The sequence below is a fragment of the Seriola lalandi genome, unplaced genomic scaffold (genome assembly GCF_002814215.2).
Source record: "Seriola lalandi dorsalis isolate HSWRI2012SDOR001 ecotype SW California unplaced genomic scaffold, Sedor1 jcf7180002054845, whole genome shotgun sequence".
NCBI lineage: Eukaryota > Metazoa > Chordata > Actinopteri > Carangiformes > Carangidae > Seriola > Seriola lalandi.
Genome location: NW_019525398.1, coordinates 153097 through 166767, shown reverse-complemented (window position 1 = coordinate 166767; position 13671 = coordinate 153097). Strand labels below are relative to the sequence as shown.

General features: G+C 40.9%; 2 protein-coding genes and 1 long non-coding RNA gene across 4 annotated transcripts in view; 1 reads left to right on the top strand and 2 right to left on the bottom strand.

The window, feature by feature from the left end:
- Window positions 1-1526: 1526 nt before the first annotated feature.
- On the bottom strand, window positions 1527-8198 carry LOC111670240 (uncharacterized). Its single transcript, XM_087179465.1, has 11 exons — window positions 8047-8198; window positions 7145-7273; window positions 6175-7062; window positions 4092-4554; window positions 3437-3787; window positions 3134-3157; window positions 2847-3024; window positions 2620-2708; window positions 2450-2521; window positions 2221-2351; window positions 1527-2130 (listed from the first exon to the last, which is right to left on the bottom strand). Exons 2-11 carry the CDS (start codon window positions 7263-7265, stop codon window positions 1967-1969), a joined length of 2481 nt encoding a protein of 826 aa, XP_087035591.1. The 5' UTR covers window positions 7266-7273; window positions 8047-8198; the 3' UTR covers window positions 1527-1966.
- Window positions 8199-8301: 103 nt separating this feature from the next.
- LOC147817922 (uncharacterized) lies at window positions 8302-11024 on the top strand. Its single transcript, XR_015438498.1, has 2 exons — window positions 8302-8492; window positions 8590-11024. It is a non-coding gene; the product is annotated as an uncharacterized LOC147817922 (long non-coding RNA).
- ythdc1 (YTH N6-methyladenosine RNA binding protein C1) overlaps window positions 10717-13671 on the bottom strand; it is an 11786-nt gene continuing 8831 nt past the window's right edge. For both annotated transcript variants that reach the window (XM_023426888.2, XM_023426889.2), the window contains exons 11-16: window positions 13005-13084; window positions 12640-12676; window positions 12284-12323; window positions 12114-12179; window positions 11838-12029; window positions 10717-11742 (exon numbers count right to left, since the gene is read on the bottom strand). In XM_023426888.2, coding sequence (XP_023282656.1) covers window positions 11554-11742; window positions 11838-12029; window positions 12114-12179; window positions 12284-12323; window positions 12640-12676; window positions 13005-13084 — 604 coding nt within the window. In that variant the 3' untranslated portion in view covers window positions 10717-11553. The remainder of the gene's footprint in view (window positions 11743-11837; window positions 12030-12113; window positions 12180-12283; window positions 12324-12639; window positions 12677-13004; window positions 13085-13671) is intronic.

The following is a 13671-nucleotide window of genomic DNA, read 5'->3' as shown; positions in this document are numbered from 1 at the left end:
TTATTTTTTCTAAATTAGGAGGCTTAAATTTCTTTTTGCTATGTAATTATGATGTTGAAAAAATCCCCTCAAAATTATCTTACTTTCATAAACAGATGCTTCTTTCCTGGTCTTTGATTTACAAACATAACTTTTCCCCACACAGATATTACATATGGAACAATAAACACATCGTATACAGAAAAAAATCTTTATTTTACCCCGTTTGGTTTTCTCACGACATACTGTTAGTTCGTCAGTTGTTTAATCAAGATGGATCACTAATGTCATATGAAGAATTTATCTCGAAATATAGCATCTTAATCCCTATTAATGAATTTAATACTGTTATAAATGCAATCCCTGATGGGGTAATTATGTTATTAAAAAATACAGCAGGACACAATCCAACTTTAATACAGACTGATCCATCCAAACTTGAAATTGGTCAAATTTGTTTTTCATCAATACGAAATAATAATCATCGTATACGTTCTTTATTTCAAAAAGATGTCGTATCAATTCCTTATGTGGTATCTTATTGGAACTCCTTTATTAATAACCTTAATTGGAAAAAAATGTGGAATTTCTCAGCCAAATTTTTGATAAACAATAAAGCAAAAGAAGTATCCTTTAAATTGATTCATAGATTTTACCCAACAAAAAATTTTCTACAACGATTCAAAAGAGAGATTGATGTTAATTGCTCATTTTGTGAAGGACACCCTGAAGATATTTTTCATTTATTCTGGTCTTTCCCCTTTTCCACCAAATTATGGATGGATATTTGTGATTTAATTTCTACTTGCATTTTACCACATTTTCCTTTTGCTTTGAACATGTATTGTTTGGCTTCATTGACTATCCACCAACAAAAAAAGGATATTTTTATGTAATTAATCTGATCATATATTTGGCAAAATGGCATATCCATAAATGCACATACACTGCCCAAAAACCACTCTTTTCTATTTTTTACAATGAGGTCAAACAATATATAAAAACCATTAATTACTCCACTAACGAGAAAGCTATTAAAACTATTTCCATGTGTGCTCTCTTTGATATATTTTTGTAATTCCTCTGTAATATTTCCTTTATATGTTTATAACCCCCTGGTGATTATGCACTATTCTTTTGTATTGTTCTGTATGTCTCAATAAACTTGTATTAAAAAAAAAAAAAAAAGTTGTACGTCAGGATAAACCTGTTTAGTTGTTTCTCTGCCCTGAGTTTAGTCTGTCAGGTACATCTCCCTCCACTGTGATTGGCTGACATGAGAGCCGGTGAGGAAGGGGCTCTGCTAGGTCCAACCAAAGTAAAAATAAATAAATGATGCACAAATAAATAGATCAACATCAATGCTGCTTATTGTTCTGAAAATCAACAATTACCACTGAACAAAAACATCTAAATATTTAAATGTTTTTAAGAAATTTAACTTAATTTAAGTCCTGGGTGTTTGAATGGAAATTTGATGCTAAACGAGACATTATTTTTATAGGGTGTACAAAACAACAACAATAACAATAATCAGGATACAAACATCAGTGATTGGAAACAAGCTTTATTTGTTCAAAAAATAGAAACATTTCAGCAGAAATATATATTACACTTTAAAAATATTCACCAGTGACGCAGTACTACACTGTACTTTGTGAGTACTGCAGAGTACTACAGCATCACTGAAGTGTGTGCGTGTGTGTGTGTGTGTGTTACCTGACATCATCCAACCAGTAAAAAAAAAATTAAAATATTAAATATTCCAACATTCACATTTCAAACAGTCTACACTGTAAAAAAAAACCTGAAAAACTGAAAAAACAAACATCAAGTTCACAGCAAAAAAAAAAAGAAAAAGGAAAAACCTGCTACACATGACCGCCTGACTGATGACATCACTGCGGTAACCAGGCGGTTAGCAGGTGTGCTAGCAGCTCATGTTTATTTGGCCTTTAGTCAGCTGACAGAGAGTGATGGTCATGGCTCACACGTCTAGGCCCTGCCGTGTAAGGAAGTCTTCAAGCGCGCTCAGTCGCTCCACCAGCATCACGTCCAGGTCTGCGTCATCGTCACCGGAGCCATTGACGTGGCAATGTCGCCGAGCCGCTGCCCGCTTCCTGGGCACCATGGCAACAGGAAGCCCCCCCCCTAACACAACAAAAATAAGGCAATTAAAGAAACATTCTGATCTTTAAATATCCAACACCCCCCCACTGTGAATCATGTATCCCAGCATACCCTGCGGCCTCTTCCTCTTCCTGGGCTGAGTGAAATCAGGGAAGAGGAGGAGCCTGCGCCTCCTTTGCTGACCAATCAAAAGCAGCGTTCCATCCTTCTCTCGCGGCTCTTCAAAAATCGTCTCCAGACTCCTGCAGGATGACAGCAAGGCATGCTGGGAGGTGTAGTTTGTGCAGCAGATTTGACAGTTTATTTCTATGGTCTTCATGTGGGGTTTTGTAGTTTTTACCTGTTGGTGGTGGGGGATTTGTAGTTCTTGTTGGTGTAAATCTCCTCCAGACTGAATTCTTTCTTCTTTAATCTGACAACGTAAACACAACATTTTTATTTTATTTGAATATTTTCACTGATGTTTTTATTCTGTTGGGTTTTGTCTGCTTCCCTCCCTCCACTCTTGACCTTTTGACTTTTGGCAGTCCCATTGGTGTGAGCGGCGTTTCCCGTGGCGGCGCTCGGCGGATGCGAATCTGTGACACTCGTTTTCCACGCTGAGCAGAACACATGAAAATGAAGGAGAGAAAAGAAGAAGTGAAGCTCCGTCAGGTGTCGACAATGAAAACTGGAAAAAGTTAAAAAAAAAAGAAAAAAGAGAAACAAATATGTAAGAAATACTTTAAAAACTCCACCTCTCCTTTTGTGCTGAGAAACTCAGAGCTGGCTGCTGATTGGCTGGCAGGGAAGGGATCAGATAGTCCATTAGCTGGACATGGGGGAAGGGGCAGGGCCCGTCGCCGGGGTAGGTGGACACTCCAAGCGCTGTGATTGGCCCGTTGCTTCTGCTGTCGCCGGACTGAAAAAGTCAAGCTACAACACAGTTATTAACATTAACATGTAATAATTATATAATAGTAAAATGTAATAATTATATTATAATAAAATGTAATGTTAGAGTTAATGACATCATGTTTTTTACCTCTGTGTTGGAGTTCGCACGTAACTGTAAAGACAAACATGAACATTATGATCAGTGTACCCTAATAATAATGAACTGCGAAACTTTAATTAAACCATATTTATAATATATTGATGAATCTACTTAGTGTCATGTTAAATAATTAAATATAAATATTCACATATTATTTCATGACAAATCAAAATAACAATCAAAAATTCAAACTACTTAAAACACTGAATCAAAAAAAATTGATACCAATGAGCTTTAATGTATAATTGTTGCTAATGAATATTAACAAGGGTTTATTTAAATGTGACCAACCAGTGGTCATTGCTTAGACTGGGCGCGGCTGTCCAGTCCTTCAGGGGCCGCAAGGGTCTCCCACATACCCCGCCCCTCACTAACTCCGATACTGTCTCCATAGCAACCACTGACAGCCGTAGCATGTGGGCAGGGCTAAATGAAGAGGAGGAGGACCGTGGCCACAGGCGGAAAGCCCTGTGATTTGAGGAAAGGGAGAGGGGAGGGGTGAAATCAGAGAAACACCATTGGCCGGATGTGACACTGAGGGATTCTTGACAAGACACAGAGTCCAATGATTGGCTGCAGGTTCGAACACTCTGGGCTGACTGGAGGAGGTGCAAGGCATCATGGGAAGAGGAGCTGGAGATGCTGGGAGGATAAAAAGATGATTTAAATTCTTAGTATAATATAAATTGACCTTTTATATTCTTATATTTATTTAAAGTGTCATTTACTGTCAACACATTTTATATCAATATAAATATTATTGTGTTTTACATCGATTGGAATGTATTTTTATTTGATATATAAGTGAAACTGAGTTATTTTAATTATTCTTATTATATTTAGGTTATAATTCAAATTTTTAACGATCATTTATAATTTCAATAAATCTGTGTCATGCCCTCTCTCTCTCTCTGGTTCGCTGTCAGTGTCACTTGCCCTCTCTCACCTGTGTAGTAGCAGGGGCGCTCTGTAACCATTCTGCCTGACGACACTGATGGCCTTCTCTGATTGGCTGGCTCCTCCCTCCTCTCTCCTCCTGTGTTTCCTGTGGTTGAAGTTTTGCAGAGTGAGCGGCGCCTCCTCCTCTGCTCCTCCTCCTCTGATAGAGACAGCCATCCGCCCAATAAATCTCCCAGGATCCTCCTCTTCTTCATTTTCTTCTCTGTTTTCTGGCAAAATAAGAACCTGTTCTCCTCTGTTCTTCTTCCTCCTCTTTCCCCCCCTCACCTCCTCCTCCTCATCATGAGCCCTGCTCCTCCCCCTCCTCTGGTCTGACTGGCTGAAACAGGGGGGAAGAAGAGCAGCTGGTGTGCCCCCGCTGTCTGATGATGCTGATGATGAAAAGAAGGTGACAGGTGGGATCGAGCCGGAGCTACAGGACGAAGGGGAGGTGGTGAAGACGGCCGAAGCTGAAGAAGAAACAGATTAAATCAAAAGTGTAGTTGTAGCAGGATTTTCAAAATAAGATGGGTTCATATTTATAATATATAATAATAATGATATCAATAATAATAATCCCTGTTAAGGCTGCTCGATTAAGGCAAAAATCATATTGATTATTATATTATTGAGATTGTGATTATTCAACACGATTTCTCATCGACTTTCAAAAAAAACAGAAAACAAAATAACTGATTTCGAAACAAAAAGCGTTGTATCCATGTAGTTATTCCTGTTATATACGATATAAGTTAAATATATCTGAGCATTGGATACCCCCCCAACCCACCTAAAACTGAATTTCTAAACGACAGTTCAGATGATGCTCTGTCCATTTCAGACTGAATTTAAGAACAAATCCAGAACAATCAGCTGGATAATGGTCAGTTTCATCATGAACTTATTAACTCGGTGTGTGTGCTCCAGGCTGCAGCGTACAAACCACACCTGACGCAACGACGGATGAGCTTCGAGCTAGTCGTAGAAAACTGTTCATTTCTCCGTCTGTATGTGACGGACTTTCACCGGATGTGTCAAGAGATCGCTCGTGTTTCCGTCCTCACATGAAAAAACCTGAACCACACTTCAAAACCTTTAGATCTCTCCATAGACACTAAGAGCAGGGGGTGTGTGTGTGTGTGTGTGTGTGTGTGTGTGTGTGTGTGTGTGTGTGTGTGTGTGTCTGTGTGTGTCTGTGTGTGTGTGTGTGTGTGTGTGTGTGTGTGTGTGTGTGTGTGAGCGCTGCCCCGCCCCTCACACACAGGGTCAGAGAGAGAGATGCAGAAGAACTTCTGCGTAGGAAACAGTGAAAATGCATCATAGACGAATGTCTTCATCAGAAATGGAGTTGGTGAATGTGCAGAACTTTTATGTTGCAACAACAAATACGAAATCTATTTTCCTAATTCCTTCAGTACCAAGAGCGGAACACATAATGTTGGATGGGTTCGAAATTCGATTAATTGCCCAGCCCTAATCCCTGCTCACTCAAACCACCTGCTTCTGTGATAAATTCCCACGTTGTTGCTTCAGTCAGAATCTTCACGTTCACAGATTTTTATTTTGTATTTCATCATCTATAAATAGAGCTAATTAAACAGTAGTAAAGGAATCATCAGGTCTTAATGACCTCTCGTTAACCTGCACATGTAGACTTCTACAGGTTTGGGTTTAAGGACTTGTTGCTATGACAAGAGATCCAGATACATTTTAAACTAGCTTTGAAGAACCTGGACTCAACCAAGATCTGAGGTTTTCAGTCCTACGACGGTGGGTCACCTGTTACCAGGTACATCACCATGGTAACTGACACTGAACTACTACTAACCAATCAGATCACTGGAAACACTGAGTCATCATTCTACAGGATCCTGACAGGGACAAAAGAGATAATGGTAAAGTGATCAATGAGAATGATAAGTAGAAATCTGTACTGATCAGTGATTGATCACAAAATAAATACACAATAATATTAAAGCTGTCTTTGACCTGAACAGACAAGTGAATGATTCATCAATGAACTGATTTATCGATCAACAATGACATACAGACTCTTCCTGTCTGAGGAGGAGAAGACAGACACAACTCACCAGGAGAACAGGCTCCTCCTCCTCTCTGACAACTCCCCCGCTTCCTCCTCTTCTTCCTGCTCCTCCTCTCCAGAGAGTCCAGACGACGGCCGAGGGAGGCCAGAGCTCCTCGCAGGAGGCGCCGCACCTCCTGCCGGTGAGCTGAGAGGAGGCGGGGCAGGAGGGAGGAGCAGGGGCAACAGGGGGGAGAAGGAGGAGCAGGAGGGGGAGCCACAGGGGGAGGTGGAGAAATGAGTGACAGAGGGATGTGAGCAGAGGAAGAAAGAGGAGAACAAATGGCAGAAGGAAGAGGAGGTGAAGAGGAAGGAGGAGTTGGAGGAGGAGACTGAGAAGAAGAGTGATGATAAAGGAGAGGAGGAAGAGGAGCAGAACAAAAAGGAGGAGAATCATGGAGAGAAGGAAGAGATAAGACGAAAACAGGAGCAGGAGGAGACGAGAAGGGGGGAGGTGAAGGATGGATGGATGGAGGGACAGGAGGAGAGGAGGAAGGAAGAGGAGAAACAGAAGAAGAAGTAGGAAGGGTGCAGGGAGGAGGAAGAGGAGTAGGAGTGGAGGAAGGAGAGAAATAAACAAGAGAAGGGGCTGTAGGAAGAGAAACTGGAGGAGCATGTGACATAAAAGGAGCAGAAGAGACAGATGTGGGAGGAGGAGGTAGATGAGTGGAGGGAGCAGAGGAAAGAGGAGAAGGAGGAGGAGCAGACGAAAGAGAAGAAGAAGGGAGGGACAGGGGATGAGGAGGACAGAGAGGAGAAAGAGGAGGAGGGGTAAAAGATGATGGAGGGGAAAGAATGGAGGGAGGATGAGTTGAAGGAGGAGTTGAAAGGAAGGAGGAGGCACAGGGAGGAGGAGGTGAAGAGGAGGAGGAGCTCCAAAGAGGAGAGAAAACTCCTGCAGGAGGAGAAACAGCAGTCAGTGCCCTCACTATCTCTCTTTCTACATGTAAACACCAGGTCTCTCGCCCAGATCTCACCTGTTTGTGTTCCGCCGTTATCACCCTCATCAACCAATGGGAGGACAGGAGTCGGGGTCACAGTTAGCAGGCCCCGCCCCCGATCGTCATTGTCATTCACTGTCAGCGGTCGAGATAGCATAGTGGAGACTAGCACACAGAGAGAGAGAGAGAGAGAGACAATGCCGATTTAAACTACTGAGTTTGAATTAATTAATTAATCAGTTTGAGCGTTTCCCTTTGATTAAAAAATAACATTTTTAATTTTACTCAAATCTGAAAGAAAATTTTACAATTTACATAATTTATAAATATTAACGAAGTAAAAATATTTTTCTCTTAATTATCTATAGAATAAATTTAGTCTAAATCATGTTTACAAGCATGTTCTGATATTAGATAAAAACAACAATAATAAAAAATATGATCATAATAATAACAATAATAATGATGATGGTAATAATAATAATAATAAAAATAAAGATAACTCTTACGAATTGATCATTTATTTTCGTTGTTTCAGTGTCAGGAAAGTTGCCTAATATGAGCAAAAAAAACAAAACAAAAAAATGCATTAAAAACTAAAAATCTTTAAAAACGTTGCAGCTCTCACTTCCTCTCGCGAGATTTCACCTACTGCTGGAAAAATCCCAAAATATTTGTGTAAATCTGCAGATTTCAGCGTCAACTAATTGACTAGTGATTTTGACGGTTTTATGTCGTCACAGCGGGATTCTGCGTGGCGTAACAAAAAGGTAGCTGCAGAGAGCGGGACTGTTGCGGTTCGAGCTGAGGATAAACAGGGATTTGAGCGAAATAAAAGGAAACTGATCGAGCTAGCTGCTGTTAGCTGCCTAGCAAGCTGCCCTGTGTGTGAAGCCGTTAAACAGGAATAACCGGGACACTTTAACGGTTCATTTTACCTTTTTCAAGCCCGACGGGTCCGTTAGTCGCCGTTAAATCCTCTTATTTCTCATTTTTAGTGGTTTGCCGGCAAAATTACCGAATCGGGCCGGTATTTCCAGTGGAATCGGTGCCCGTTATCGCATTAGACCGGCGTCAAGCTAACGGAAGTCATATCGACTGAACTTCCAGTGTGAGTGTCAAAATAAAAGATCCTGGGCGGCAAGCGGAATACGTTTCAAATTAAAGCATAATGAAAAGTAGTTTCACAACTCCCGGAGGAAAGTTTTTCAAAGCAACAGAGCAAATATTAAATAATACTAAAATAAGATGTGTATCTATCTATCTATAGCGTGATAGACGTGATCAGTTGTGGGTTGTACAATGTTGATGCAGTGAGTGATTATCCAATCAGAGAGCAGCTCTTATCTGTACCTGACCTCTGACCAGTGTGGACCTTGAGCAGGTAAACCTGCCTTATATGTCCTCAGATTCGTGACAGAAATAAGAGACAAACTTTTGTTCATCATAGGATTCTTTTTGTTTTGTGACTCATAATGCAGGTTTTCCCGCCTGTTCTTCTTCCTTCCGCTCTCGTGTTCCTCCTCCATCCATTCACTCCGGCCAATGGCAGCCACGTCCTGGTGTTTCCAGGTGAGTACAGCCATTGGTTGAACATGCAGAGCATCATGGAGGAGCTGGTGAGGAGGAACTACTCTGTGACCGTTTTAGTTTCCGACGCGTTGCCATCCATTGACTACAACAACAGCCGCAACATGGCCAAGTTCAACTTCCTGCTTTTCAAGGTGATGTCCAGGTCTCTGGTTTTCAGACTTTCAAAGACGTTCAAGAAAGGAGGTCTAGATGCTTTTGACTTTGATCCAATGAATGGTACCATTAAATTAAAATGGTTACAAAATTTCTTGAGACAAGGTGAGAGTTTTTGGTTTTATTTCCCTTCTAAAAATCTTAAGGAATTTTGGTGGTATAGATTTCTTATTAAGATATGACTTTGATATTCCTAAACTACATGTCAAACTATCAGTTTTACATCAACATGTTCTCCAATAACTTTACCCCACACACAGTCCCAATTTGGAATAATAGAAGTATATTCATTTTTAAAAAAAATCTTTGGATGGAGATGGGTATTTGGTCGATTATACATTTATTGGATAGTTGCTGTAATTTCTTAACATATGATCTGATATGTACCATGGCAACATAATACAGTAATTAAGGAAATCCCTCATGATTTGATTCTCCTAATTAAAGGCATGTTGTTGTAGCCTATTCTGTGGTTATTCCACAAAAACCTTCTTTAGTCATAAATGGAGGTAGTTTTGTAGAAAAGAAATGCAGTAATACATTTTTCAGAACTGCCCTCACTTCAATTTATTCCCATCACCACTAAAGAGGAAACATATGTTCCAAGAATGCACCGGTTACCTCTCTTATTCAAAACCACACCTATATTTGATGCCCATTTAAATGATATATTATAGTATAAAAAATATGTGAAATGCTGTAATACTATAAAAGCCCAACATCTGTATGATTATCTTTGCACTTTAATACCTGACTGATCTCTATTTTGTCCCTTTTATATTTCTTATAATTTTATAATATATGTATTTTTTTTATTTAAAATTGTTTAAGTCTATTATTATTATTATTATTATATTTTATTATTATTATTAATTAATTAATCAATTATTATTATTTATTTATTCCTCCATCTTCTTACCTCTGACCTATAGTTCTGTTCTTATTACTGCTTGCTCAGTTGTTCCTATGGTTTATGCACTTATCCTAAATGCGATTTATGCCTTTTTGACTGTCATAAACACATCCATGTTGTGATGTCACGTCATGACTGTGATGATGTCATCTTCTCCAGGTTCTGTTCAGCAAGTCTGAGTTCCACGGTCTCAGCTAGGAGTTTATTCACTTCTCCATGAGTCGAATGCTTCGTATCCGCTGCACAAGTTTTTCGAGATGCTTGATTGGATAACTTGGAATAGTTCAAAATAAAAGTAATTAAAGTAGGTATTAAATTAAGTTTTTTTTTTTTTTTTAAAAGTGACGTTATAGCATTTCAAAACAAAAGCCAACTGACTGAAACCCTGCTCCGCTGATATATGTGACTGGTAAGTATCAGTGGATATTGATCGGTTGATTTTCACTGTAGTATATTTTGGAGTTGTAAAATTGCAGATCCTTTCACAATAAAAGCCCCGCGTTTCCTTCCTGTCAGGTCACCCAAAGACCAGAGCGTTTGTAAGTCACGGCGGCACCAACGGTTTGTACGAGGCCGTGTATCATGTTGTGCCGCTGGTCTGAGTCCCGATAACCTCTCCGCCATCGTCCTAGACTCAAACTACAACCTGAAGTTATGTGACTGTGGTGTTGAAATCATGTGAATGTAGTGTTGAAGTCATGTGACTTTTGTTGAAGTCAGTTGACGGTGGTGTTGAAGTCACGTTACGTTGAAGTCGTGACGGTGATTGAAAGGTGGTGAACTGTGCTTGATCCAAACAGGAAGTAGGTGACTGATAAACACTGACCAGGACAGAAACACACAGTTTATCAGCTGACAGGATTTAATTTGACTTATTTATTGGAGCATTAAAAATGTTGGTGGTTGTTTCTCCGTCACTCGAACACAAAGCAAATCCGAACAAAATAACTCAGTCAAATTTCAGGCTTTTATTTTGTACAAAAACAAGCACAGGCTCCACCTCCTCCGTTGTCAAACGGCAAACAAAGTTTTTACCGTCAAATGTTACATTAGCACTGAGAGTGAACACGGGAGGTTTGGTCATCACAGTCACAACCAATCAGAGAAGGAAACAGGAAACTTTTACTTTTAAAACAAAACAGAAGCAGAATTTCTCTCCAGCTGGAAGCGACCCCAAGCTGAACTAAATAAACTACTACATATGAAGTGATTGTTTATTTTTTCATGTTAATAAACCTGAAAACAAAAATAAATAAACATCCTGAACAAGTTTTTATTTAACATAAAAAATAAAAATAAAAATGGTTCAAAGTGATTTGAAACAAGTTTAATTTGAAGGATTTTACAGGAAATACTGTCCATCCTTTCACAATAAAACAAACAATGATTGGAGAGATGTTTAAAAAGTTGTTGTGACGACCCCTCAGAAGGCAGCGACCCTCATGTCGAAACCTCTGGACTAAACACTGAAACATCAAACACAGATCTCGTTTCATTTGGTTTAATTAACATGTGGAGCAGAAACATGTGATGCAGCCGTGTGACAGGCATGTCTGGTGATGATGTCACAGGATCTTCAAAGTAAGAGTTTTGACCAAACTCACCAGATTTTTATTCTTAGGTTTTCGGGTTTTTTTTTTATTTTATTCACATAAAAACTGATGATGTCATCAAGTAACTCATTTTTGTTTTCATAATTTTCAACAAAAACAGGAAACCAGCCAAAACCACAGCTGACTGTCAAAGTAAACCCCCCTGCAGGCTGACAGGAAGTGACATCATCAGATCACCTGCGGTACCGCCCCCTCTCTTTGTCTCTCTCCCTCTCCCTGTCTCTGTCCCTTGCTCGCTCTCGCTCTCTCTCACGACGTGGTCCACCGCGCTCACGCTCCCGCTGACGCTCGCGCTCACGCCGGCTGCTCACCACTGCCTGTGTCCGCCTCAGGAAGTCATCCACACGCATGTCGTAGTCATGCTGCATGATGGGGGAAAAAAACACGAGAAGACATCAGACCCATCCCTTATCAATAAGTTTGATCAGACTTTTGATCTACAGAATGACAAACTGACTGGGCTGGAGGTGAAGGCACGGTGTTGCGGCACTCTCTGCTTGTCTCTGAAGCGAGGGGGCGGAGCCTCATGTGGTGGCAGGGGGGGGTGGTGGTGGTGGTGGTAGGCCTGGTGAGGAGGTGGAGGGGGGTGGCTGTGGTGGTAGTAGGGGGGATGATGGGGTGGCGGTTGCTCCACACCGGGGTACGCTGCCTGATGACAATCACATCACATCATTAGTGTCTCTCATCAATAACCTGATTCCATCAGGACAGAGGATCAACAACAGAGTCGTACCAGAGTTTGCCAGGGAGCCGGAGGACCCACGCTGTGGTGATAATCCCTCATGTAGTCATTATAGGACTGAAACGCACAGGTAAACACAGGTGAACACACCTGATGCTGAGGCCAACACCTCAGGGTGATAAATGAAGCTAAGCTAACAAGCCAAGACATTTGGGACTCACCCCGTTGAGGAAAACATCTCGTCTGACGCTGGAGAAACGTCTGAAAACAAACAGTTAAAATCAAACTAATTTCTGTTGTCGATAAATCACATGTTAACAGCATGTTGTCAATAAAATTATTTTCTGTGGTTTTAATCTGGTGAACTCCTGATATTGCTTTCTCTAAACTTAAAATATACAATTTAACAGAATTTCAAAATAAAGGTTCCTTAGTCAGACATTTCCTGTTCTTGCTCATCCGTCCTTCATATTTTCAGTAAATTAAACCGTTTTAATTTTAACACGTTTGTCATGTGTTGGTGATGAATGCTGCTGTAGCTCCGCCCCCTCCAGGTGAGTGATGAGGTGTATCTCACCTGTCCACCGGCTGGTTACGAAGGTCTTGGATGAATCCTGAAAGTGAAACAGATCTGTGAAATCTTTTCAGTTTGTTTGTCGGCAGCGATTCAAGGAAAATGTCCAGAATCCAGTCAACACAAAAATTCATTTAAAATAACAAAAAACAAAAACAAAACACTTTGAAAACAATCAACAAAAAAAAAACACATTTCATAAAAAAAAAAAGTGTGTATGTATATATATATATATACACACACACACATATATAAAACAAACAGAACTAAATTAGATTTTTAATAAAGTTTTGAAATGTGTTTAAAGCATTTCTGGGACGTTTCACTGAAACATTGAAACCGAAGCTGCAGCTTCTCAGATTAACGACCTGCTCGCTGGCTGAAGTCCGGCGGACCGTCAGCTCGCGGCCGCTTCCTGCCGTGGAGGTCGTACTCTTCAGGTCGACGCCTACGTAAACAAGTCAACAAGTAAGACACACGCAGCCACACAAATACACACACACACACACACACACACAAAAAAACTCAAATTCAAACAGAAAAACTAATTTCTACTAAAACTAGGTCTGAGTCTCCAGGTGAGTCACAGGTGAACGCCTGTGACGCTTTACATCTAAGCTCAACTTCATGACCAGTCCAGTTGTCATCTGTCAGTTTTTACTTGTCCAATAAAGGTTTTGCGTTTTTTCTGGACCAGGTCTCTGGGGGGGTCAAGGCGGTCACCAGGGTCGAGGCAGTCTCCAGGGTCTCTGGGGATCTCGGCGGTGTCTGGGGGTCAAGGCAGTCTCTGTGGTTAGGAGGGTCTCTGGGGGTCAAGGCAGTCTCTGTGGTTAGGAGGGTCTCTGGGGGTCAAGGCAGTCTCTGTGGTTAGGAGGGTCTCTGGGGGTCAAGGCAGTCTCTGTGGTTAGGAGGGTCTCTGGGGGTCAAGGCAGTCTCTGTGGTTAGGAGGGTCTCTGGGGGTCAAGGCAGTCTCTGTGGTTAAGGGGGTCTCTGGGGGGTCTCTGGTGGTTGAGCTGGTCTCTGGGGGGGTCGAGG